Consider the following 27531-nt stretch of genomic DNA (forward strand, 5'->3'; position numbering starts at 1 on the left):
TAAATGCTCGAGATGAGAATACCCCTTTAAGGGAAGAATTGTTTGGACATATTTTTATTTTTTATGCATTTTGTATGTTTAGGATTTGATCACCTTTCGTTCCTTTGACTTAAGAGACTACAGTTGCAAATATACCAGTGCCAATGGGTTCACCTTGGAGCTGCACATTTGATAAATTATTATGGAATTGCTTTTATAGCAGTTTCCTAATATTTACGTCAGCTAGCAGATCAATTCAGTTGTAAGTATTGCAGCTGCTGACCTCTAATAAGTAGCTGCAGACGACAGACTCCTGGCAGAGGTGAACACCTCCCTGTAGTCAGGTAATGGGGCTGGGACCACAGATTGGCATAAAATAGGCACCATCTGTAATAGGATCTAGACTTCTCCCCTACGAACTGTATTTATATTGTGGTCTGAGCCTTTCTCAGGACACTACAGGCCAATGATGTGACTGAGGTATATTAAATTGCATGAATATAGCTTCCATATGTAAGTTGATGTGTGCATAGTGCCAGGATTTCTTATCACTGTCAATGTGTTTCTGTTTTTCTGCCAGGTATGTAGGAGAGTACATTTCGGATACAGAGGCAGATGTACGTGAGGATGACACCTATTTGTTTGATTTGGACAATAAGGTGAGGATCTTATAATCCCTCATAGATGGTGTAAAGCTGCAATGTGTCCTGAGGCCGCACAGACTTCTTGTAGCTGACCGCTGCAGTTCAAATGAATACCTAGAAATGAGAGTTTCTTAAAAGGGGGGTATTTGTTTTTATGTGAATAAGGCTTAAAGGGGTTGTCCATGTACGAACAACTGATGACCTATCCGCAGTATAGGTCATCCGTATATGATCGTGGGGGTCCGACACCCGGACCCCGCACGATCAGCTGCTCCACCTGCCTTTGGGCGCCGGATGTTATACAGAGTATGCAATATACGGAGCTGGAAGTAGTTGGCTCCGACTACTGCATATCGGCCATGCTGCAGAACTGCAGCTCGGCCGCTATTCTGTGACCGGAGCCATCTGCTTCCGGCATGGACATCTAGTGCCAAGAAGCAGCCGGAGCAGCTGATTGGTGCAGGGTCCGGGTGTAGGAAACCCACCGATGATATACTAATGACCTATACTGTGGATAGGTCATTCGTTGTCAGTGCGTGGACAACCCCTTTAATCATTGTGTAATGAATGGTGAGATCTGCACATTTCTAATATACTTTGCTGTATAATTCCTCACTGATTTTAAGATCTCTGCTTGCTGTCAATGACTAGAGAGGCTGAAACCCCCTACAGTCTTAATGCTTTTCAAAGTTGAGGGTTTGCTATATTTGTTTCCGGTCTAGACAATCCCCTGCGAGATAAATCACCTGGACTCCAGACTTAAACATTCTACCTGCACTGATCCATTGTAACAAACTATCAGGGCAGGAGAAAGTTATGTGCTGTGGCTGCATGTAGCTCCCAGAGGATTGTTTAGTTGTAGCAAACTCACGAGATTTGTGAGCCGGATTAGTTCAGAACTTCTGAACGTAAATGTTTCTGTTCACCGACGGCATGCAGAGATCTTGAAAAAGGGGAGGAATTGAAACCAAAAGTATATTAGAAAGTTGCAGGACTGTTATTTGAACTATGATTAAGCTTTATTGACATAAAACTGGAAGACCCCATTAAGATTGCACATTGGTGTCCCTGCAGCGCTATAGCCATCGAGCTGTTTGAGTATGTAGGGGGCTGGCGGGTGCTGTGCAATGTACTCTTCAGCCTCTACACTTGACCGCTCTCCACCAACCACTTTAATTGGGCGCCATTGGCATCGGCCATCCATTAAAGATCACTATGAATGTGCCCAGAAGGCATGGCCAGCTCCTTTAATGCATCTTTCTGCTCAGGGGCCCGACGTGGCTGAAATTAGCAGTGGTAATTAAAGTTGCCTTGTGCAGTATTTCACTGCTGAGAAGAAAGGAGCCCCCCACCCCACCGCCCGCCTGCCCTCCTCCGCTTTACTCTCAATTCCCCAGGACATATGGAAAACACACATCTCCGCCTCAGACAGCGGTGGCCTCATTTGTGTTACATTTTATTTATTTATTTTTTTTCTGGTGGAATTTCTTAAAAATACAAATCCACAGTCTCCGCTGCCTCCTCAACCTCCGTCCCTCCGAACCTCATCGGTGGCAAAATGTTGGCAAAAGTTTCCTTACGTGTGGGCGCTATACAAGCTCAGAACTATTAGAATCCATATGTCGATAGGTCAGCGCTTCTTTAATAGAACAGGTCATTTGAGTGTCTGGCAGATGATTCATGACAATGCCCCTGTTATGCCATACACAAAATAAGGTGGCCTGTATTCTGCAGCATAATGGCAGAGCATGTGACACACCGCTACCCCGCTCTATAATCGACTTGCCTGTGATGGGGAATATGGAGCGCACTATCGGGCAGTTCGGACTGGCATATGTCAGAGTAGTGCGCCAGTCTTGATAAATTGCCCCTATTGTCTTGTTTATTGCAGATTATTCTCTTCTCCGTGTCGGACTAAAGCTGCACGGGTATTGGGGTGTTAACAGTAAATCAATGCTGCTTGGCGTCTGGTGTTTGCAAGGCATTCTGGGTTGACAGCAGCATGCCAGGCTGCCAGCACCACTAAAGTAATTTAAGGCCATGTGACTTCCAGCTCGCACGAGCCGTTTCCTGTTACTGATAATGTGATTAATCTGATCCGTGTAAAGCACGGAAAGAAAGTCTCCCCTGCAGGGAAAATTCATTCCTTGACTGCCAAAGAGGCACAAGCAATGCCCGTCCTCCTCCCGGACCTGGATGACCAGACTCTCGTAGCGCAGGACCCGATTTTGCTGCATTTCCATATATTAACATTGCCTTGATGTATTACAGGATGGAGAGGTTTATTGCATCGACGCCCGATTCTACGGCAACATCAGTCGCTTCATCAACCACCTCTGCGAACCCAACTTGCTTCCCGTCCGGGTGTTCATGTCCCATCAAGACCTGCGTTTTCCCCGCATTGCTTTTTTCAGCAGTAGACCGATCCACGCAGGAGAACAAATTGGGTGAGAACGGCAATCGCTGTAACACATTCTGTGTGTTATTTCTCTAGATACTTCTGAAGAGCATTTCCCCCTTTAAAAAGTCTGACTAGTTAAAAATTGTATTCAGCTGTTTCTTAGTTATATCTATTTCCAGAAAAGCTGGGTGGCAGCTAGTCCTGAATGACAGACCTACTAGGTTATGCGGTGATGCATCCTCTATTGCTGCATAACTGGGTAGATGTATCATTCAGAAGCTGGAGAAGAGCTGAATGACATCCCCCATGGGGGTGGGTGGGTTAATTTAATCAATAACATGGCTGATTTCTTCCAGAAACCGCGCCACAGCTGTCCATGGGTTGTGTCTGGTACTGCAGCTCAGCTCTATCAATGTGAATATGGCTGAGCTGCAATACCAGACACAACCTGTGGACAGCTGTGGCAGCAAAAGTAAATCACAGACCTGGAAAATCGATACGCCAGATGCATCCTAATGAATCGTCAAACCATAAACGGGAAACTATTCACTTAACCCCCTAACGATCGTCTTTTGACGGCAGGCGCTTTGTCTACAGCGACGTCTTTTGGCTTTGCTGTAGAAGAGGCTGATGAGCGCTCTTCCTCTAAGCAGGAGCTGTAACTTACAGCAGCCTCCGGAATACAGCTGGGATCGGAAAACATTCCGACCCCAGCTGTTTAACCCTTTGATCGCCAAGGTCCGTGACCGCAGCATGATCAAAGGGAACTCCCCTCTTTGATTGCGTCGGTGATGCGATTGAAGACCAGTGAATACCTCTGCAGTCAGCCCTGGGGACCTAAATAGGACCCCAGGGCTGACTGACATAGTGTGCCCTAACGGCAGGCAAACTGAACAGTGCTACAGTGTAATGTATTAGCATACAGGAGTATGCTAATACATTATAAGTAAAAAAATTAAAGTTATCCCTTAATGGGATTAATAAAAAATGTAACAAAATAAATGAATGTCCCAAAAAAAATAAAATTTTTTTTTAATAAAATATATTTTGTTGCCCATACATTACATAAAACAATTATTTAGCATGAAACACGAACGGAATAAAAAAAAAATAAACAAAAAAACAATGCAGAGATTCCCTTTGTCCTATATTCACGCCGTAAAAATCAATTATATAGCTTACACAGTGAATTATTTCTACTCCCAAACCGCGCAAAAACAAATTACAATTTCTGCCGCATAAAACAAGGCCTCATACAACCACGTCAATGAAAAATAAAAAAGTTATGGCTGCTGAGAGGCAGAGAGGCAAAAACGGAAAAATGTAGCAGGTCATGAAGGCCTTTTCAGGCCCGGTCATTAAAAAGGCTCCGTCACCAGAATATAAGTGCCCGATCTCCTCCATAATCTGATCAGCGATGTAATGTAGATAACAGTGTTTTTTTTTTAAACGATGATTTTTGAGCAAGTTATGAACAATTTTAGATTTATGCTAATTCGTTTCTTAATGCCCAACTGGGCGTTCTCTTAACTTTTGACCAAGTGGACGTTGTACATAGGAGTGTATGACGCTGACCAATCTGTGACCAATCAGCGTCATACACTTCTCTCCATTCATGTCCATCTGTATTCACTGCACAGCATGATCTCACGAGATCACGCTGTGCTGTCACATACACCCACATGTCTATTGACACTCCTGACACTACGGTAAAGTTTCTGTGGGACTTACACAGCACAGCGTGATCTCGCGAGATCACTCTCTGCTGCCATTCACAGCGTGATCCCGTTCTGCCGTGAGTAAGTCCCACAGAAACTTTACCGAAGTGTCGGGAGTGTCAATAGACATCGCATCCTGGCTGGAGGCAATGTCTATTCACTTTCAAGACACTTCAGTTAATGCGGGTGTTTGCTCAAAAATTATCGTTTTTCAAAATAAAAACCACTGCTCTTATCTACATTACAGCGCCGATCAGATTATGTAGGAGATCGGCCATTTATAATCTGGTGACAGAGCCTCTTTAAGGGGTTAAAGTGACGCTCCACTTTTAGAGCAACCAATCAGATGAGGTCATGAAATAGAAGAAGTGATTGGATTGGTTGCAATTGACAACTTCCACCTTTTGCATGGATGTTCCACCCTCTGTAGATTTAATCCCCGATTCTGAGTGGGGAAAATACTCCGCTCCGATATCTACACTTCTCAGACCTCCTGTCTCTTCTTGCAGTTTCGATTACGGCGACCGTTTCTGGAACGTCAAGGGCAAGCTCTTCAATTGCCGCTGTGGCTCCCCCAAGTGCAAGCACCCTATGGTCAAAGTCGTCCCCCAGTGCCAGCCGGCCACCCCTACAGAAGCACCACAAGAGAATGGTCTACCAGACACCAGTTCCACCACCGCACACAGCCTTTGCTGAGATCTACATGGACACAGTTACTTTTTTTTTTCCCCCCTTCGCTTCCATTTTTCTGTGTGAAACCGTAGAAGGAGCCCAGATTCCCGTAGGAGGTTCCCAAAGACAACTATTCCCGATTCTTTAAATCAAGCCGGATGTAATTTACTTGACAGTGCGGTCTTCTGGATACTGGTCCTTCAGGTTGAATAAGAGGAGACGTCTCATGGACTCCTTCACAGGTTTTTGTTTGTTTTTTTTTCTAAACATTCACAGACTAAGGTGAACCCTTTCCATGCCGGAGTTTGGCTTTGGCAGACAAGGAGTTGCCAAGTGAAAAGTATTTTCACCCCCTCCCGGGAAAAAAAATCGTATTAATCCACTGTCACGCAACTCAAATGATACGAGCTTATGTCTTCTCCAGTTGTGCCGCCACTTCAGGCGAAGTAGAGATTGACCAGTGAGAGAAAGCAGACCCAGCAACTGTTCTTCCTAAACAAACTGAGTCCGAATGCAAATATATACACACCCTAAATGTCCAGGGGGGGAGAATAGGGGACAATAATGGTCAATGTACCCGCGCCAGACCCACTTTTGTTATGGAGGTTATAATCTTGTGGAAAGGGACGTGTATTTAATGGGGTGTTCCATCTTTAGTCATTCTCTGAAATGTCATTGGGGGGGGGGGGGTTTCTGGGATTTGATAAAAGGGTCTGTTTTTTTTTTTTTCTTCTATAAACTGCGCCACTTTTGTCTATGGACCGTGTCTGGTATTGCAGTTTAGCCCCATTCAAGTGAATGCCAGACACAGCCCATGAACCAGAGGGGCACACTTGATGGAAAAAAGCAGACCCATTTTTCTAATTTTGGACGACTCCTTTAAGACATGTCAGAAGATGACATGGGTGAGGGTGCCAGGTCTCGGAGTGAAAAGGGGGGCACCAGTCTGTAAAGAGCCAAGACCCCCTTCTGTGCTTATCGGACAAACCGTTGTGTTTCTGACACCCGTATCTCTCTATGGCCCCATTACGTTTCTTAAAGGGTCTTTTTTTTTATTTTTATTTTTTTTATCCGTATTGGGCCATACAGAGACACTCGTGTCAGAAACACAACTGTTCATTCGGGGTAAAATGTACCAAAAGCTGCTCAATGGGGTCCATGTAGCAGCCAGACCCTCTTAATAGGTTACCCCAAAAATTTGGCTAGTTCAGATTGCCCGTAATTGTTTGATCTGGGCACCACTTGCAAACGGACAGTATTCTTACCTTTAAGAAGGCACATTACGTATACCGATTAGGGCTGTAAAATGAAAGACCGATGTTTCCCATGCCAAGGAATCGATGCCAGTCTGTGTTAACATGGGCATCCTGCAGTTTATAAAGGGTTAATTGTGCAAGATATCCAGGTCTGTTAACCAATGAGTCCCCCGTCTAGGAGGAATGAGATGACCTCACCCGTACTGGTGATTGACTTTAAGGGTCCTAACATGGTAACCGAAACCAAAGGTGGCTACGGGGCAGCACATGCCAACCCACCGGACCTGCCTGAGAAAATATAAAAACACTGAACATTTTCATTTCTGATTTGTACCAGTGGCAAGTGGAACGTCTTGTATTTGCCACGTGATGAATTCCTACGTGATCTTTTTACGACAGTTTGGAAGTTACAGAGATAAAAGGTGCTGAATCCTCCTGATTTATATTCTGAACAGATACCGTATCAATTGTACCATAAAGAATTCTGATTTTAGGGTAAATTACCAGAAGCAGACCTTTTTTTAAAAAATAAAGAAAAAAAAATGTTAGCAGAACCATACATAGTGTGAATACATTTCTTTTTGTATTTTATTTTTTGTTTTTTCCAGTTTCCTTTTAAAATAAATAATAAAAAAACACAAAACCTGCCACTTTCGGTGGATTTCAATTTGTTTATTGTTCTAAAATGGTCATTAGTGCAGCTACCGGGTTTTTTTTGGTTTTTATCATGATTTGTAAGTGCCCCCCTCCACGACCCCCTCCCATCATTGCCAACATTCAGTCTTCGTTTCCTGTTTTGTTTTCGGTAAAACAATAAAATGCTTTAAATCTGTGCGTTGATGTTATCTCTTCAAGGGCCGCTAAAAGGGCATGTGTAATTATGGCTCCTGCTCGTTAGTAATTCTCCGCTTAGAAAGGCAGATTTTTTTAAGCTTTCGCTAATTAGGATTTAAAGGGACAGTATCGCTTTTAAATCAGATTGTATTTTTTTTAACGTTCGATTTGCGGAGGTAGAAACAAACTGAGAAACCTCCAGACAATTAGATAGGGGTCACCAACCTGTGGCTCTCCAGCTGTTGGGAAACTACAACTCTCAGGATGCCCTGACAACCACAGGCTCAATGACTTAGAAAGATATCGATTTTATTGGCAAATGGATTAGATCAACTATTGTCTGCTTTTAATTAAACATCGCATCTGCTCTATTTCTGGGGAGTGAATTAGACTAGAGGTGGGGGCGCTGTTGCATTGCTATCTATGGAAATTATTTGCCTTCAAAAGGTGGCGGAACATAGTACTGCAAGCGGCTAATAATAATAATAATAATAATAATCTTTATTTATATAGCGCCAACATATTACGCAGCACTTTACAATTTAGAGGGAACATGAAACAAACAATATCAGACATTACATAGTGACAAAGTTCATTTACAATTCAAACCTGGGGAGTGAGGACCCTGCTCGCAAGAGCTTACAATCTATGAGGACATAAGGGAGACACAAAGTGTAATAGTGTTTGTTCTGTACAATGGTCTGGCCATTTTTATACACATGCGGTGGTAACATAAAATGCCGTTTAAGAGCGGAAACGGCAGACCTCATTGTAAGGGTATGTTCACATGTAACAAATTTTTTTGCAGAAATTTCTACAACTCCCGTTTATCTGATTGTATCTTGCAGAATAATTTTTGTATGCTGCAGAATCAATCCCATTCAGATAGATTGAACTGAATTTAGCCACTTTTAAATGCACCCTAAATCCCATTGCTTGATGCAACATAGTTTTCCATTACGCGCGTGGAAAATTACTCTCCGTATGGAAAAAGGGTGGTTTCCCATTAAAATCAATGGGATGTTATTTGTGGGTGGATTCCAGCAGGGAATATGCCCGGTTTCCGCGCCAAAATCCGCATTAAAATCCGTTGTGTGAATGAGGCCATAAGATAACAACCACAACTTAATGGAGTATTCGTACGGGTACTCGATGGCAAAGTGTTACAGCACTTACAAAGTGATCATTGAGTGTTCTGTCTATTGCAGGGCCTGAGGGGGCGGAGCTTGACACAAGGATTCTTGAATACTTGTCATGTCCCGCCCCCTCAGGCCCTGCCCTGCGAATAACACACTGTATCTGTCTTGCCTGGAGTGTTACTTTAACACAAGACCAATAATTTGTACCCATTATGGGTGGGCATTAATGGGATTCTTTTAGAGACCCCAGTTTTGATAGCGGGAGAATGACTAAAATCTCGACACTATAATGTGGACTGGAACAAAGGAGCGGTCCGAGGTGAAGCGGATGTACAGAACATGTTTTATTGGCCTATAAGTCACCGAGGATTCGCTGTGTGTCTGTGGCAGGGAATGAGTCCTGTTTGTATCTTTCCTGTGACCCATTAAAAGGTTTCAGTAGCTGCGCAGCTAAAAGCTTTTCCAAAGTATTTGCTAGAACGTGTCCCCGGGGTGCTGTTCCTGCCGTCTGTGTGGAATCCGGTATTGTCTGTAGGTATGTACTTCAAAGCCCCAACGCCATGGAGAGCACCGGAATATTATCTTATTAAATACACAAGTCAATGAAATCCACTGATCATACATATATATATATATAACTTACGATCCCACGGCCACATCCATAAAAATCCTAAGCGGTTGTCCTCTGCCAATCTGTCGCAATTTGACATGCTAAGCGCTATCGATTCCTATTGCTCGCTTCCTTTACCCTGACCTGCTGATGGTTCCCCTGTCAATATTCTTTACAAATAGCCCCTACCTAGACAATATAATAAGAGAATAGAAGAGCTATAATATCACTTCTCCTGTCCAGTAACTTCGGTAACCACTGCCATGGGGGCACCGTCCAAGAAGTAACGTGAAAGCTTCACCCCAGGAGGAACCATTCTCTGACCGCAGCTGGGGCATCATCTTGGCAGCTATGCCATCTATCTTCGCGATAGAGTTATTCCTTTGTGGACATGCATCGTCCTTCTCCTGAGGCAAATGCTACCATAGACATGATTTACACTATAGGGGTCCTGTAAAACTGGCACTATGGGAACCACTGAGCGTTGTTCTGTCTTGGGGATATGACCAAGAGGGGTTTAGGATGTTTTTGTCTGATCATCACTGGTATCCTTCCCTAATTCCGATCTACAATATGGAGGTAGGGGTAGTCCCATTCATGGGCGTAATTACCAGGGTAGCGGGCATAGTAGCTGCTACGGGGCCCAAGAACTGGGAGGGTCAATTTCCAATCGGACATTAGGTGCAGTTAGTGAGAAGTATGGAAGAGGGGTTAGAGATTTACTATGGAGGCCCGTGGTTCCCCCTTCTGTGTATCCCTTCTCTGAAGCATTCCTTTTTCCACATTCCTGTGCTGTGACATCACTACATGCATTAACCTTGTACAGTGACATGTACATATTATTCCTTCAAGTGACGTCATTTTACATATATATATATATATATACACATACATATATTTATTTTTTTATTTTTTTACTATGCTGTGAGGTCACAGGTACATTGTGACCTTTTGTATGAGTTATTCCTGTGCTATGATATCATGGTGCGCATTATCTCTGTACTGTGACATCACTGTTTGTAAAATTCCTGTGCTGTAACAACACTGAGAAGATTATTGCTGCGCAGTGACATCACTCTACACATTATCCCTGAGCTGTAACTTAACTGTGCACATTATTCCAATATTGTGATGTCACTATCCCTGTACTGTGACATCACTGTGTTTTATCCCTGTTACAATGATGTCACTGGGTGCATTATCAAAAGCTTTCCACCTTTTGAATGTGGTGGTGGAGTGTGGTCCCGTACCAAGTTTTGCTATAGAGCCCAATAGTTAATTTTTATGCCCCTGGACCTTTCTTTCTCTACCTCAAGCAGCATAATTGACATTGATGTCTGCTATAAATCCCAGGTTACCTGATTATCAGAAATGTCGGTCTGTCTTCCGATGGCAGTGCAACCCATCACAACTCATGGCTGTGCTGTCCATGACACATTTTTAACCAGGAAATGTTAGATTGATAAATGTGCCATGGAGATTGCAGCCACAAGTTGTTTACAATGTAGAAACCAAACTGAAAAGTGACTGCAAGTATCCCCTCCTCTTCCTTTTGTAGCTGCATCCAGGAAGTAGCCAAGTTACAGCAGCCATTTGTAGCCAACATAGAGCAATAATTTAGTCACAGGGTCACCCAGGATTCATAAAAATTCATTGCCTATTCTCTCTCCTCCCCTCTCTCTGATTCCTCCAGTTACATTTTAAATAAGATTCAATGCAATGTGTGATGAATAGCAACAAAGGATAATAAGCTGTGAAATACACATGAAGATTGCATCAGCCATATATGCTTTACACAAAAATACTTTACACATCTGAAAAATATTACTATTTGCAAGAATTACGTTACTGAATTGGGTGTAAATATCCATCATCCAGGCTACCTAAGGAAGGCTATACACCTTAGGCTATGTTCACACTGAGTTTTGTGCAGGCGGAATTTCTGCCTTAAAATTTTCCATAAAACGCCGCGTAATGCGCTTTCTCTGCCTCTCATTGAAGTCAATGGGAGGTCAGAGGCGGAAACGCCCGAAGATAGGGCATGTCACTTCTTTCTCCCGCGAGGCGGTTTTACCGCTCGTGGGAGAAAACCGCCCCCGCCTCCCATTGAAATCAACGGGAGGCATTTTCAGGCCGTTTTTGAAGAGTTTTTTGGCGCGGTTTCCGCGTCAAAAAATGCGTAAGAAAACTCTGTGTGAACATAGCCTTAGATTGTTTTCAGCTAACAGCTATTTCTCCTGACCCCCCCCCCCCCCCCCCCATGGGTGCTTAGCTTGGCTAAGCTTGCATACTGTAGGTTCTTAATGGTGAGAGCGGAATAAGCCACTGGCAGCGCCTTATCTTCTGCGGGAACAAAAGATCAGGCATTTCTTTCATCGATATCTGCCGTCCCCATACACATTACATGGTCAGCCGGTATTGCCAAAATCGGCGGGTTCAGCGAGCGTTCATCTAATGTCTATGGGCATCTTACATAATCCTTCCATTGTGCAGCCTCCTACACATACAGTAGATTTATAGTAATAATGTAGATAAAGTTGGAAAACTACTGGTCCGGAACACAACATGACGAAAAATCACCCAAGACATGATGATGATGAGGAGGAAGAGGAGGAGGAGATGTTACTGGAGATAGAAATACTTTATAACTTCTGCTCCTCAATAATCTATTGTTCACCTGTCATACCGGGACAGTGTTATCTGAATGCCAGTGCCAGCTCCAGGTTTATGTGGGCCCTTGGGTGACACAGACTTAGGGGGCCCCTTTGTGGGGGAACTCACGGTGGCAGTAAAACGGCAGAAAATGGCTGTTTGTGCCCCCATATATACAGTGCCCTGTAGATAATGCCACACACAGCCCATGTAGAAAATTACACAATGCCCTCTGCAGATCGTGCCACACAGCCCCCTGAAAGAAAGGGCAACACTCACACCCCCTTGTAGATAGTGCCACACTCACACCCCCTTGTAGATAGTGCCACATTCACACCCCCTTGTAGATAGTGCCACACTCACACCCCCTTGTAGATAGTGCCACACTCACACCCCCTTGTAGATAGTGCCACACTCACACCCCCTTGTAGATAGTGCCACACTCACACCCCCTTGTAGATAGTGCCACACTCACACCCCCTTGTAGATAGTGCCACACTCACACCCCCTTGTAGATAGTGACACACACACACACACCCCCTTGTAGATAGTGCCACACTCACACCCCCTTGTAGATAGTGCCACACTCACACCCCCTTGTAGATAGTGCCACACTCACACCCCCTTGTAGATAGTGCCACACACACAAACACCCTTGTAGATAGTGCCACACTCACACCCCCTTGTAGATAGTGCCACACTCACACCCCCTTGTAGATAGTGACACACACACCCCCTTGTAGATAGTGACACACACACACCCCCTTGTAGATAGTGACACACACACACACACACACACACACACACACACCCTCGCATATAGTGCCACACCCCCCCCCCTTGTAGATAGTGCCACACACACACACACACACACACACACACACACACACACACACACACACACATCCCCTTGTAGATAGCTGACGCTCTGGCCGGAGATTCTGCTCCAGGAGGAGCCCCTGACGTCAATGTCTATATATGGCTAGAGACACAAGGGGCTCCTCCAGGCGCGGAATCACAACGCTCTACGGGGATTTCGCTCCTAGACAGGGGCTCCCTCTAGGAGCCATGACGGCAGCGTAAAGCACCCGACGGCCGATTGGCCCTGGCCAGTGGTCACATGATGTGGGTCACATGACTGTCCATTCAGTTGTCCTATGGGTGCTTTTTTATGGTCAAATCTGTGGGCTATACCATTTATATTTTTAGACAAAGACAACTGCACTGATATAAGAAAGGTGTGAGCAGAATTTTATACACATGAATATTAGTTCTGTATGATTTCCTATTCCATAAATAAATGAATAGAAAAAAAATCAAAAGTGGACAACCCCTTTAACCACTAGTACCTTTAAATACCCCAATTGGGTATTTTGAAAGGGAGTTATCTAGCTGACGACCATGTCTGACCTTGGCCCTAATGTGCAAGGGACTGAGATCCCCCCTCCCCCGGGAGGAATGAAAGAGTTAAAGGAGAGCTTCCCTTTTCCTCCTGGGAACAGGATTTGGGCTGAGACTTGCTCTACATCCTCTGTTGACTGGTAAATGCTTCACTGCGGTGCCCAGAAGGGGAGACACTTCTCATCGTCCTTCCAAGATGTGGAAAAAACTGATCCGTCCCTCTGGCTGGAAAGAAACCAAATGTTCGGTGGAATATGGTGAGTGTCATGGCAGATAGGAGCTCGTACCTAGAGGGGTGTACTCATTTACCACCCCCAGCTGACAATAATGGGGCACAAGCATGATGGGGACACATTGGGCCCCATAGAGAGTAATCTTGCAGTATCCTCCTTTTGACTGTACATGAGGCCCATTGGCTTCCCTATGGTTACCAGATATATCAGAGAGCTAGGAAAAGGGAGTGGGCTACATGGGCACCATAGAATGACTATGCTAGTGTTCAACACTACCTTCTCCAGGGGCAGAATACAGTGGGCAGGAGAACTGCCAGCCAGGGGCGAAACTATATGGGGGGGCAGAGGCAGCAGTCGCATCTGCGCCCCAGTACCTGAGGGGGGGGGGGGGGGGCTCAAGGCGATCATACCTATTTCCACAAGATCCAGAGCAGATCCAGTATGGTGACTTCTGTTAGGTGGTATTTGCATTTATTAGTCAGTAAACCAGAGGACTCCCAGTGAAAGTCCTTTAATCCGGCATCCGATAATCCAGAAAATGTGATAATCCGGCATGTGTTTCCAGCACAAAATTGCAATATAATAAAAGAATCTCACTGTATGTTGAATGAAGGAATGACTATAAATGTCTGACTGTCACTGCGTCCATGAGCTGTGAAATGAAATGTAAACAGTCCGTAATAAAAGAACAAGCACCCCAGTACATTTATGCCTTTGATCGTCGTCATATGTCAAGTTTCTAGACATGTCATTTAACCATTTCTTGGTGATATCTGTTCCTGGAAAAGCTGGGTGACAATCACTATGGTCGTCATTCTGGTTTAGGACTTGCACCCATCTTTCTGAGACTCCTGAATGGCATATATCCCTAGTTCTGCAGTGATATAGGAGTACAGGATGTATCGCCGCACAACTAGTCACCTTTCACATACAGGAGACTGGGAAAGCTGGGTGACAACCCATATAATAGATATATAGACACTTCTCGGGCACTTGTATTTTAGGGGTCAGTGGTCTTTAAGACAAATAAAACCCTCTAGTGTCAGTCACATCCATTAGCGGAGGGTAGGAACGTCTGACGATCACTGGGCCGGTTCCTGCTAGAAATTTAGCTAAAAGTATAAAAGCAAAATAATAAATGATTCCTTAATTATTCCAGGTGGTTTATTGATATCACAGTCCAATATCTGCAGTTCGGCGTCCGCCGTTAATTCATCACGACGACGATGATCAAATCATTTATCAATGAGAGTTTGGACTATTAACCCTCTAGATGCCAGACGTAGCAGCGAACCTACATTAACCCAGTGGGTTGGCTATAAGGCAGTGGTCTCTAACATGTGACTCTCCAGCCGTAGGCTGTCAGGGCATGATGGGTGTTGTAGTTTTAGTTGGAGACCACTACTATAAGGGTGCAAAGGTTACAGTCAGACCCGGGAGCTGGTGCCTGAGGGGGGATCAAAGACCCCTCTGCTACATAAGAGAACAGCAGTGTTGAAATGCCTGTTGCCACCACTAGGGGGAGCTTAGGCAATATGAATTTGTATGCAGTGCTCTCCCCCTACTGGCAGCTGCAGGCAGCCAGAATTTTATCATTTAACTCTTTGGCTGTGTGAATGCATCCTCCAGTCCTTCGGTAACAGCAGAGACTTAAAAACTGGCAATGCACTAATATACTTTTATTATATACAGGTGACATTCTGACAGATGACACATTAACCCCAGTGTATACCAGCCACCTTCTAGCCAGAGAATTTTTATTTTTTTGGGTGGGGTCGCTGTATATGTGATTGTATACTTGCTAATCAGTCAATGCATGGAATGCTTATTTATATATTTATGCAATGCTACCCAGAATGCAACAGGGAGTGGCACAGGAAGTTTCCAGCTTCCCAGTACCCAGGTATTACATATTCTTAGTAACTGAAATCATATTATATATAAACCCAAAGTTTTAAGTTACCTAATGTCCCTATCAATGTGATAAAAAAAATTAAAGCGAATATCCAGAAAATTGCTAAAAATCTATATTTTTCTTATGTTAGTGCTGATCTCCCGCCCCAGGAATTTTTAGGCTTCTCTCCCTCATCTTGGATGGTTCATGCCACCTTCAGCACCTGCATGGAGTGGTATCATGAACTGCCCAGTTTGAATGAAGAATTGCTCCCTCTGCTGGTGATATCTGTAGTTGTACACCTACCTCTGCCAATTACATTTCTCAACCCTACCTGATACTATACTGTAGTCTGGGTTTATATGCTGCACTTCTATGAAGACTCAACTTGCAATTTCATTATTTAGATGACTGCAAACAATTTTTCCGACTGGATTTCATTGATTCTTTTACAACATCCATCGCGGTCTCACATTGAGAGGTCGGTCACTCCTATGCGGACACCTGACATGGACTCATATTTATACGTAGCCATCTACACAGTTAAGAAGAATTGCGATTGTTATGTTTCTTTCGTTGGGGGAGGGGAGGGAGTTGTGAGTTGAGATATATTGAAAAGAAATATAATTTTTCTCTATCAGTATTCCACCTCTACTCCCTCAAATCTATATTGTATGCATAGTACATGTTGCATACTTATAATAACAAAGACATGGTATATACAGATCCTGTCATATGTAAAGTACAAATTACATTGCGCAATAATAACACCGTTCTAGATTGAGATATCTGTTCAGCACCACCTGGTGGTCATCAGTGGTAATGAAAACCTATGTACTTATTAGGTATATGAATTTGGGGTTCCACCTGTTGTCAGAGTTAATAATAATAATAATAATAATATCATCTCATTGTTATATGCATTGTGCATTAATTTACTTCTAGTGGAAAGTGAACAATGAAAAAAATCTTTAGATAAATGAAAACATAAGAATCGCAAAGATACATTTTGTGCACTGGCCCAATTATTCCTTATTTCTAAGGGTTAACCCGCATATGCGGCAAAGTATTGACTAATAATCTATAATGAAATGAATGGGGCTGAGACTAAATGACTAATTGAGTCTCCTGAAAACGGTGACTGTATCGGGAATATTTGCATTTATCATAAAGGTAATTATTTGAATTTATGACCTAATTAATTCTACTCTGAGAGATGGTTTATTAATGGGGAATTCAATTTATTTAACTCTGAGAAAAAGAAAAAAATGTGACTTCAAAGAAGCTACGGAAACTGCAGGAAAGTTACAAGGGAAGTTATATCTAATAAGCTGGGTATATACTAGACGTGTGTATTCAGCCAACCATATACATATAACACATATAATATATAATACACGTCAATAGAAATGCATCATTGGCGTGTCTGTAAATAATATTTGTATAAACATCATATTGTCAGAAACAGACATTTATACAGAGATAAGCGACACTACACAGGCGCTGCTTATCTCTCTGTTTGTTTTGTAGAAGGTTCTATCTCCTGCGCCAAACACTGATTGACTGAGATGAAGGGTCCTCTTTTCTAATAAGAAGTTCTTCAGCAGCTGCAATTCTGTGTCCCAGCTGCTGCAAAACCTCATAATACACATCTCAGCTGCTGCTGAACATCATGACACACACCGCAGGTGCTGCAAAACATCATAATACACACTTTAGAAGCTAAAGAACCTCATAATACATACCTCAGCTGCTGCAGAACATCATGATACATGCCTCAGCTGCTGCAGAACTTCATGATACATGCCTCAGCTGCTGCAGAACATCATATAACATTGTCCGTCCTCAGAGCATTAATAGTGACAAAACAATTAATTTCTACCAATATACAATAAAAGTCCCTTAATCCAGCATTAACTGGACCTGACAGATGCTAAATTATCAATTTTTCTGGATCATCAGAAAAGTAAAGAAGGATCTGGGGAAACTTGTTAAAATCAAAGATTTTTTTTTTACACTAATGCGTTTTAAAGTTGAATATTCCGACTAAACCTACAGCTGAATAAGGCCGAATCCTTGGCTTCCTATAGAGATATAGTCCATGTTGGAGGATTATGGAGAACCCTAGCTAGTCATAGCCATAAACATAAGAGGCCTTCAGATGGATCGTTCTTCTAAGAGATCTTTCACGTTCCGCTCCCTGTACAGTGATCTGGTAAGGCTTTGGTCATTGACTCTTAGAAGATGTTGGTATTCAAATATGATCAAACATGGAGGACAAAGCAGTTGGACGATGACCTCCACCAGCGTGTCCTTACAATCATGGAGTCATAGGATCTGGGGTGATTGACTCTTAAACTATTGTGTCTTGCAGCTCTCCGGAACGCGGGATACAACAGTTGGAATCTTCTGGCTCTAGGTATTGAATATGGAGGTTCTTGGTCTAAGTCAAATAAAGAGAGGTCAACTGGTAAACCAGTGGAAGAGGAGACAAGGGTCCCCTTGGAGTCTCATGATGGATCCAGCTACCAGACCTTCTATCATTCAGTCCACCAGCTATGTCAAATGAACAAGGTCAAGGAAGAAAGTCTTTCCGAAAAACAAGAAGGAGATTTTGACCAGGGATTATATGGCTTGGAGGATTTCCATGAGAAGTATAAAGTTTATATGACTGATCATGAAGACGGGTGAGTTTTTTTTTTTTAGTTAAACATGTAGGTTGCCGTCCTTGGCACAGCTAAAACTTCAAAGAGCTTGGTATATCGTCGTTTCAGGGTCTTCACATGGTGATCGCTGCAGTATTAATGCCTCCATGGTCACAAATAGTGGCAAGGACCAAAGTCTCCCTAATACTATACCTAAATGGAGGACACCAAACAGTTCCCTAGAAGATCACTGGTAAATAGCCCTTCACAGTGATGTACGGGCTCTATCGGGAACCGGGCCACGGGCCCATAGTAAGCATGGTGGTAACGGTGAACCCGCTGAAAATGCAACATAACCTATAACTTGGAGTCTGATACACGAAAGATAAATTTAAAACAGTGAAAGTTTATTGATCAAAAAAATAAAAATAAACACATATATAAAAACATAGAGATGAGAACCACAAAGAAAAAATGGACAACCAGAACATGTGTCACAGAGCAGCACTGTGTGAACAGACTGAGCACACCTATGTCACGTAACAATGCATGATAAAAAAAGTGGTATGCTAACAGCCAATGTATATAAATGCAAAGTGCTAGGAGATAAATGCATCAAGGATGTGTACACTTTGTCATTTTCTCTTCATAATATATCTAGGACAGCAGTCCATACGCAGTTACAGAGAATAGCAAAAAGTAAATACACATCGCAATATGTAAGAAAGACTCTTACCCATCTCCCGGTTTATGTGACTGGCGTCCACCCCGACGCGCGTTTCGGCCCGGAAGCCTTACGAAGCCAGACGAAGGCTTCCTATGAGAGAGTTTCATAAAGACCTTGGTGCTTAACTCTACCAATGACACAACTATTGATCCTCAGGATTTGGGATTTAGTCCTCTAACAGTTCCATATCTCCTTCCACAAACGAGAGGTGCTCCTCTGCTATTCTCAGATCTATGACTTTCTTGTAAATCTAGGAGTATTGTAATGAGCTGATATACCTGTCTGTGACTTCATAACCTACAGGGAGGAGAACCACCATAATTCTGGTGCCTTTCAACGGCACTACATGAATGAACATAAGGGAACCAGTAGGGGAGGTAGAGATGGAGGCAACAGAAAATCGACTGTCTCCACTGTACTATGCATTATCTTCTACTGCAACAGTATGTGGCCCCCAACCAACCACACAATGGGCCATGTATTGGCATAGATACAAATAAGAGCAATAGTGTCTCCCAATCCAGCCAACTGGGCTCCAATAGTCACTTAAGGCCCTTTTACACCGGCCGATCCACGAGACATTGTTGATCGGCGCTTGTTTGCTCCTGTCACACCGAGCTATGGATGGGGACGAGCGGTCGTTACTTCAATCGCTCGTCCCCATATATTATCATGTCGGTAGCGCGTCTCTCAGGGAGATGTGCTGCCGACCACGATAATATTTAACTTTTTTACAACGATGCGATCAGCAGATGATCCAGCCTTAACACTCGTTAATCTGCTGATCGCTGCCCTGTTTACACCTGCAACGAGCGCTCTATGAACGCTCGTCTGCCCGATAATAGCCCACTGTAAAACCCCCTTAATTTCGATTGATGCTTATGATCATACCAAAATGTAAATACTACGCTTATTGAAGCCAAGTAGAGACACCCTAGGATTCAGAAAATTAAAGGGGCTCTCCAATTTAGAAAACCCCTTTTCATATACTCTATTAGAATTAAAGTTAATACAGGGGGTGGGGGGGTCCTCTGTTCAGGATCCTCATGTCTTGGAAAGAGTGGAGAGGGGTTATAAAAAGTCTCTCGCTCTGGAGGACCCGTCCTGTTCTGCATTACAGAGACAACCTATTGAAATGACAGAGCACTGTGTAATGCTTGGTTTCCCCTGTGGTGGCACTGCAGGGAAATTGAACACTTACCGTCAGATTTCCTCATGAATAACAGCTGATTGCTGGGGGACCCTTCTAACAAGTAGGGATTATCCAAAGCGGAGATCCCTTTTAAGACCGGAAACGGGGTTGAAAGGAGTCTATAAACATTATAGAAAGGGTCAAACATTTTGGGCTGGCCTAGTTTCTAGTTTAAAGCTGTGGGAACCCCCCCCCCCCACACCCCAAGGTAACGGCCGTGATGCTAGACAGATGGCAACTGCTGCCCTGGGTCATATAGGTTCTGATATATATATATAATCCATAATATTCTCTAGGAAGCTGTATAAGGGGAGATTCACACGAACGTTGCGTTTTTGCGCGCGCAAACAACGCAGCGTTTTGCGAGCGCAAAAACCATTTGACAGCTGCGTGTGTCATGCGTGTCTGATGCGCGGCTGCGTGATTTTCGCGCAGCCGGCATCATAGAGATGAGGCTTGTCAACGCCCGTCACTGTCCAAGGTGCTGAAAGAGCTAAATCTTTCAGCACCCTCGACAGTGAATGCCGAACACAACAGCGAAAAACCTGTAAAAAAAAAAGGATAAAGTTCCTACTTACCGAGAACTTCCCGGCCGTTGCCTTGGTGACGCGTCCTTGGTGACGCGTCCTTGGTGACGCGCCTCTCTTGACATCGGGCCCCACCTCCCTGGATGACGCAGCAGTCCAAGTGACCGCTGCAGCCTGTGATTGGCTGCAGCCTGTGCTTGGCCTGTGATTGGCTGGAGCTGTCACTTGAACTGAAGTGTCATCCCGGGAGGTCGGACTGCAGGAAGGAGACAGGAGTAATCGGTAAGTTAGAACTTCGTTTTTTTTTTACAGGTTAATGTATTTTGGGATCGCAAGTCACTGTCCATGGTGCTGAAACAGTTTAACTCTTTCAGCACCATGGACAGTGACTATCTCCTGACGTCGCGTACCGATAATTTTTTTGCCGGGATCGGCCAAAACGAGTTTGGCCGAACCCGGTGAAGTTCGGTACGCTTGTCCGGCTTCGCTCATCGCAAAGACACTCCGTTTGGATGTTCGGAAACAGAAAAGCACGTGGTGCTTTTCGGTTTTCATTCATCCTTTTCACTGCTGTTGCGCGAATCACGCTCGTCCCACGGAAGTGCTTCCGTGTGGTGCGCGTGATTTTCACGCACCCATTGACTTCAATGGGTGCGTGATGCGTGAAATACGCAGAGTTTTTGAACCTGTCGCGTATAGTACGCAGCGAACAAACGCTGCGCAAGAATCACGCACTGTTTGAACTGCCTCATTGACTTCTATAGTGCTGTGCGTGATGCGCAGAAAATACGCGGCCTGCACGCGCGCAAATCGCGCTCGTCTGAATCCCCCCTAAGAGTGAGAGCGCTCGCACTTGAAGGGCTCCGCAATTCCAAATGGCTTCAATGAAGAAGAATAGTCCATAAATCGCCCCTTCTCCAGTGAAAGCCCCGTAAGGGTATGTTCACACGGCCTATTTACGGACGTAAATCGGGCGTTTTTGCCCCGAATTACGCCCGAAAATAGCGCCTCAATAGCGCTGACAAACATCTGCCCATTGAAAGCAATGGGCAGACGTTTGTCTGTTCACACGAGGCGTATATTTACGCGCCGCTGTCAAATGACGGCGCGTAAATTGACGCCCGCGTAGAAGAAGTGACCTGTCACTTCTTTGGCCGTAATTGGAGCCGTTATTCATTGACTCCAATGAATAGCAGCGCTAATTACGGCCGTAATTGACGCGGCGTTCAAGCGCCTGCACATGCCGGTACGGCTGAAATTACGGGGATGTTTTCAGGCTGAAACATCCCCGTAATTTCAGCCGTTACGGACCCCCGCCGTGTGAACATACCCTAACTGCCAGAGCCCCAGATTTTGCGCCTGTCTTACATGTCGTAGATTTGGAAGAACCCCTATAAATAATAAGTAGTACATTAAATCGGCAGCGGAAAAACTCATCTTCGTAGATCAGTGACAACCTGACCTGTTCTTATTGTCAGATGAGATGCTCCAGTTTCTCTGGTTAATTACAGCAAATCTGGATAAAAAACGAGAACGGGAATGAGATGCAATCTGACATTTTTTTAAATGTCCTGTCGCAACCCCTTGAGATTTCCTTCCCCGAGATGCGAGACAGCTTTAAAAATGAGCCGGGGACTAAGGGAATCTTTAACCCTTTACAATACATAATGTTATAGAGCTATTTAAAGAGTCTCTGTAGAGTGCAGCCACAGATGTAGCATTGTGAACTGTTCAAAATCACACCCATGGCTGGCGTAGACTTGCGCACATCCCCCATCCCTGCCGATGCCCCCCACCGGTGACCAGGCACCCGAGCCTTGCAACCACCACAAATTGAAATGTTCCTTGTATAGCAGTTTTATGTGAACATTTTATACTATTGTTACTTTATGTATAGAACTGTTACTTGATCACTATATCTTGGTATTATTTGGGCACTGTATGGTGGTATTTATGCATTGTGTGGCACTGTACAGTATATTAGTTTACAGAATATGATGATGGCAGCATCATATAGCATTGATCATTAGGCAACATACTATATCATATGGGGGAGGGGCGCCATGAGAAGGTACAGCGCAGGACACCATTCATTTTTTTTTCTCTACTTCAACAATTTAATGCATTTCATCAATCCCCCACCTGAATGGGAACTATGGCTCTGTTCATCCTGGTTCATGAATAGAATTCCAGAATGACAGTAAAGACTGACACTTATTCAGGCAGGGCAGTAGAAGAGCCGGAGAATGTAATAATGATTATTTATATGCCATTCAGGGTCTGTGGAAAGTTGGGTGAATGTGGCAGCCATAGAAGTAGGTGTATTTTCATAGACTGAAGTCTTTAATTGATTCTCTAAGACAAAATGACAGATAGAAGTTTTGATTGGTGAATGAGAAAACTCCTGCTGCTGCATAATACATGAGGTGGATTAAAATGTGAGAGATGGGTAAGAGGTCGTATGAAGCCAAATCAACAAGAAACTGCTGCGTTGTCACCCTGACTAATAGTTCTCTAAATGAAGATCACATTGTTTCCGACTCTCACTAGTGACATCATCGCTGGGCCCGATTCTGGTAATGTAGTTACAGTCTCAGAATAGTTGTCAATGAATGGAAGAATGTTGGCAGAGTAACAGGACATTACTGCCAGGGAGAGAACTATACAGAACAGGAAAAGTGATAGACCCAAGCACCAGGACATTTAGATAAGATCCATGGCAATCTTTAGGGGGGACGGACGGACGGAACTGTACCCGAACGTTGGCTGTTGGTGAAAACAAGGATCGGATATGTTGGATTTCAAAATGCTTATTCTCCAGAGATAAGCGGCACCAGAAGTGTTTTACACCTGCTTAACCCCTTATATAGGGGCAGTATTATAGTAGTTATATTCTTGTATATAGGAGCAGTATTATAGTAGTTATATTCTTGTATATAGGAGCAGTATTATAGTAGTTATATTCTTGTATATAGGAGCAGTATTATAGTAGTTATATTCTTGTATATAGGAGCAGTATTATAGTAGTTATATTCTTGTATATAGGAGCAGTATTATAGTAGTTATATTCTTGTACATAGGGGGCAGTATTATAGTAGTTATATTCTTGTATATAGGAGGCAGTATTATAGTAGTTATATTCTTGTATATAGGGGGCAGTATAATAGTAGTTATATTCTTGTGTATAGGAGCAGTATTATAGTAGTTATATTCTTGTATATAGGAGGCAGTATTATAGTAGTTATATTCTTGTATATAGGAGCAGTATTATAGTAGTTATATTCTTGTATATAGGAGCAGTATTATAGTAATTATATTCTTGTATATAGGGGCAGTATTATAGTAATTATATTCTTGTATATAGGGGCAGTATTATAGTAGTTATATTCTTGTATATAGGGGGCAGTATTATAGTAGCTATATTCTTGTATATAGGGGCAGTATTATAGTAGTTATATTCTTGTATATAGGAGCAGTATTATAGTAGTTATATTCTTGTATATAGGAGCAGTATTATAGTAGTTATATTCTTGTATATAGGGAGCAGTATTATAGTAGTTATATTCTTGTATATAGGAGGCAGTATTATAGTAGTTATATTCTTGTATATAGGAGCAGTATTATAGTAATTATATTCTTGTATATAGGGGACAGTATTATAGTAGTTATATTCTTGTATATAGGAGCAGTATTATAGTAGTTATATTCTTGTATATATGAGCAGTATTATAGTAGTTATATTCTTGTATATAGGAGGCAGTATTATAGTAGTTATATTCTTGTATATAGGAGCAGTATTATATTAGTTATATTCTTGTATATAGAGGGCAGTATTATAGTAGTTATATTCTTGTATATAGAGGACAGTATTATAGTAGTTATATTCTTGTATATAGGGGGCAGTATTATAGTAGTTATATTCTTGTATATAGAGGACAGTATTATAGTAGTTATATTCTTGTACATAGGGGCAGTAGTATAGTAGTTATATTCTTGCACATAGGGGGCAGTATTATAGTAGTTATATTCTTGAATATAGGGAGCAGGGTTATAGTAGTTATATTCTTGTATATAGGGGCAGTATTATAGTAGTTATATTCTTGTATGTATGAGCAGTATTATAGTAGATGTATTCTTGTATATAGGGGCAGTAATATAGTAGTTATATTCTTGTACATAGGGGGCAGTATTATAATAGTTATATTCCTATACATTACATAGGGGCAGTATTCTAGTAGTAATAATCTTGTGATACCGGGCAGTGTTATAGTAGTTTGCGCTGTTATACAATATTGACCTTTTTGTTCATACATTGCATTTTGATGCAGGTTTTGTGTGCATATCTTAAGGCTCTTCTACTTGGACAGATCATCGGTTGAATGAGTACTCATACGAGCGCTCCCTCCCGATCATTGCGAGCAAGCACTCATTTGTGGGCTGATCACGTCATTTATCACTTGAAAAATTATCATTTTTCGGCAGCACACCTCCCTGTGTAAATAGGGGAAGTGCTGCCAAAAATATGCAAACTGTATGGGGCCAAATTATCGTATTACGTTAGTTTATCCACATACCTCTGATCCTTGCTCCATGTAAATGGAGCAACGAGTACCGATCAACATGCTGTTATCGTTGATCGCCGCTTGTTGCCAGGCTGAAAATCTGCCTGTGAAAAACCGCCCTTGGAACTAGACAAGAGGAGAAATATAAAGCTTTCAGCTATACTTCTCCTTCCTGTAGGGTAGGTTCTTCTTCTACTTTTGGCTGACAAAAAAGTGTGAACACAGTTGTCCTCTTCTTGGCAGATTATTCAAAGTATTTTCATAGTAGGGGGCGACAATGAGCACAGCTCCTACTAGAATAAATAATGAAGAAAACTTTGCCCTTTCCTGAGGCATGATGGGAGTGACATACAGAATATTTTTTCATGTTTGTTCAGGACCATTACCTATATTTTAATATCGATTCTGAATGGAATTGTACTTGATCTCACTTTAAATATGATACTTCAAGCAGCGAAAAAATAAAATGGATCATGTATTTTATTATGGTGCTTAAACAAAGCCAGAAAATCATTGGTTAACTCGGAGTCTGAGTGTAAGAGTTCCTCCTCCTCTCGGGTGCCCATCTCCCCAGGGGGTACTGCCCCAGTTTCACTCACATGCCTCCGAGGCCTTGCAGCTGCTGCTGACGCTCCGAGCTTTATAAATGAAGAAAAGTGCAGAGTCTGCAAGCAGCTTCCCAGGGTCCTTGTGACTATGTATTCCTCCCTAGAACCAGAGCTTAATCCTTCCCCAATGAGCCTCAGGTCAACAAGTCAGCACCAGGTCCAAAGTTAAATACAGTTAAGAAGGTATTCCGGTCCATACTGAGGACATACACATAAAACACAGATTTTGCTATCCATAAGGATAAGTCAAATCCGACTGTGCCCATCGAGCTGGGAAAAGCAGGCTTTAAAATTAAAGGGCATTTTATACATACACTATGGGGGCCGCCATATTGGCCCACACTTCACTAAAACTGGAGAAGAAAGATTGAAATTTCCTGCTGCATGGAAACCATCAACGAACTGCTGTTGACGGATTCTGGCTTTGTTATTATATGTCTCTATGTAATACTTTGAGTTCATAATGGTGTATTGTTGTAAATAAGCTATAAGTCTGATTCTTTAGCATTGTAATACCCTAGGCAGCCTTAGTCTTATTCACACGAAAGTTGAATACGTCCATGTGACGGGCGTTAAAACAACGGAAGTCACACGGACCAATGCAATTCAATGGGGCCATTCAGACAGTGTTTTTCACGCAGCGTGTGTCCGTTGCGTGAAACATGTCCCATTCTTGTGCGTTTTTTGCGGATCATTGAAGTCAATGGGTTTGTGAAAATCACGGACAGTACATGGACGCACATCCGTGTGCTGTCTGTGATTCACGCTCCAGTTCCTTGAAATGCAGAGAAAAATAAATAAAAATAAAGAAATGTGCACCAACACTGACATCAACAACTGATTCCACACGGAACAAACACTGATGGCACAGAGAACTGCAACGCATGAAAAACGTGTGAGGTTTTTTTGGACGCAAAACGGAAACGCTCATGCGAATCTAGCCTTAGGCCGGATTGACACGAGCAGGTTCGGTCCGTGATACAAGGACCATATGCCGGCAGTATTTCCCGGACCGAACACACTGCAGGGAGCCGGGCTCCTAGCATCATAGTTATGTATGGCACTAGGTGTCCCTGCCTCGCTGCGGGAAAACTGTCCCGTAATGTAATCATATTTTCCGTATGGGAGTTTTCCGCAACGAGGCAGGGACACCTAGCGTCATAGATAACTATGATGCTAGGAGCCCGGCTCCCTGCAGTGTGTTCGGTCCGGGAAATACTGCCGAACATGCTCGTGTGAATCCTGCCTTAGGAATACTAATGCAAGTATTGGGTATTCAGTGGTTTACAAGCCAAGAAAATTTGGATGATTATGTGTCAATGAGCTGCACTGGGTATTCTCATCAATCCATGATTAGAATAAAAATTAAGCCATATTAGGATGACCTGCTTGTTGATGGTTTCCAAATAACAGCAGAGTTTTTTACACAGTAAAAACAAACTAATGACTAACAGGATTGGTCAGTCAGAACACATGGCTGATATGGGGCCATTGGAGAGAAGGGGACCAGTCCAGGTTGTCCACATACCCTTTGCTATTAGGCTGTAAGAACCTACGCAGGACTCTCCTCTCCATAGGAACTACATTGTTAGCAAACAAGGGCAGTAAGGAATTGGCCCAAGGGTCATAAAATGGGTGCGATGAGCAAATAAAGACTAGGCCCTTCTGTCCTGGGGAACCCAATTAAATCTTTGTGGGGCCTCCCTCTTTTCTGCTTCAAGGTCCTACAGCCTGATACATGTAAGAGAGTCCGTTTTTATTGAAAGAGGCCCTTGACCCTGACACGTGGCCCCATGCGAGGATGGTGCAGTAATGGAGGCAGAAACAGTGCAGTTCA

At 43.1% G+C, this 27531-nt stretch overlaps 1 protein-coding gene and 1 long non-coding RNA gene across 8 annotated transcripts in view; one reads left to right on the forward strand and one right to left on the reverse strand.

Moving 5' to 3' along the window:
- EHMT1 (euchromatic histone lysine methyltransferase 1) overlaps nt 1-7502 on the forward strand; it is a 75942-nt gene extending 68440 nt beyond the window's left edge. For all 7 annotated transcript variants that reach the window (XM_075835038.1, XM_075835037.1, XM_075835036.1 and 4 more), the window contains exons 25-27: nt 560-638; nt 2895-3070; nt 5252-7502. In XM_075835038.1, coding sequence (XP_075691153.1) covers nt 560-638; nt 2895-3070; nt 5252-5438 — 442 coding nt within the window. In that variant the 3' untranslated portion in view covers nt 5439-7502. The remainder of the gene's footprint in view (nt 1-559; nt 639-2894; nt 3071-5251) is intronic.
- Nucleotides 1-27531, reverse strand: part of LOC142659189 (uncharacterized) — a 64204-nt gene that overhangs the window by 15835 nt on the left and 20838 nt on the right. The gene's annotated exons all lie outside the window — the stretch shown is intronic.

This window comes from Rhinoderma darwinii, chromosome 8 (genome assembly GCF_050947455.1).
Source record: "Rhinoderma darwinii isolate aRhiDar2 chromosome 8, aRhiDar2.hap1, whole genome shotgun sequence".
NCBI classification, from domain to species: Eukaryota; Metazoa; Chordata; class Amphibia; order Anura; family Rhinodermatidae; genus Rhinoderma; species Rhinoderma darwinii.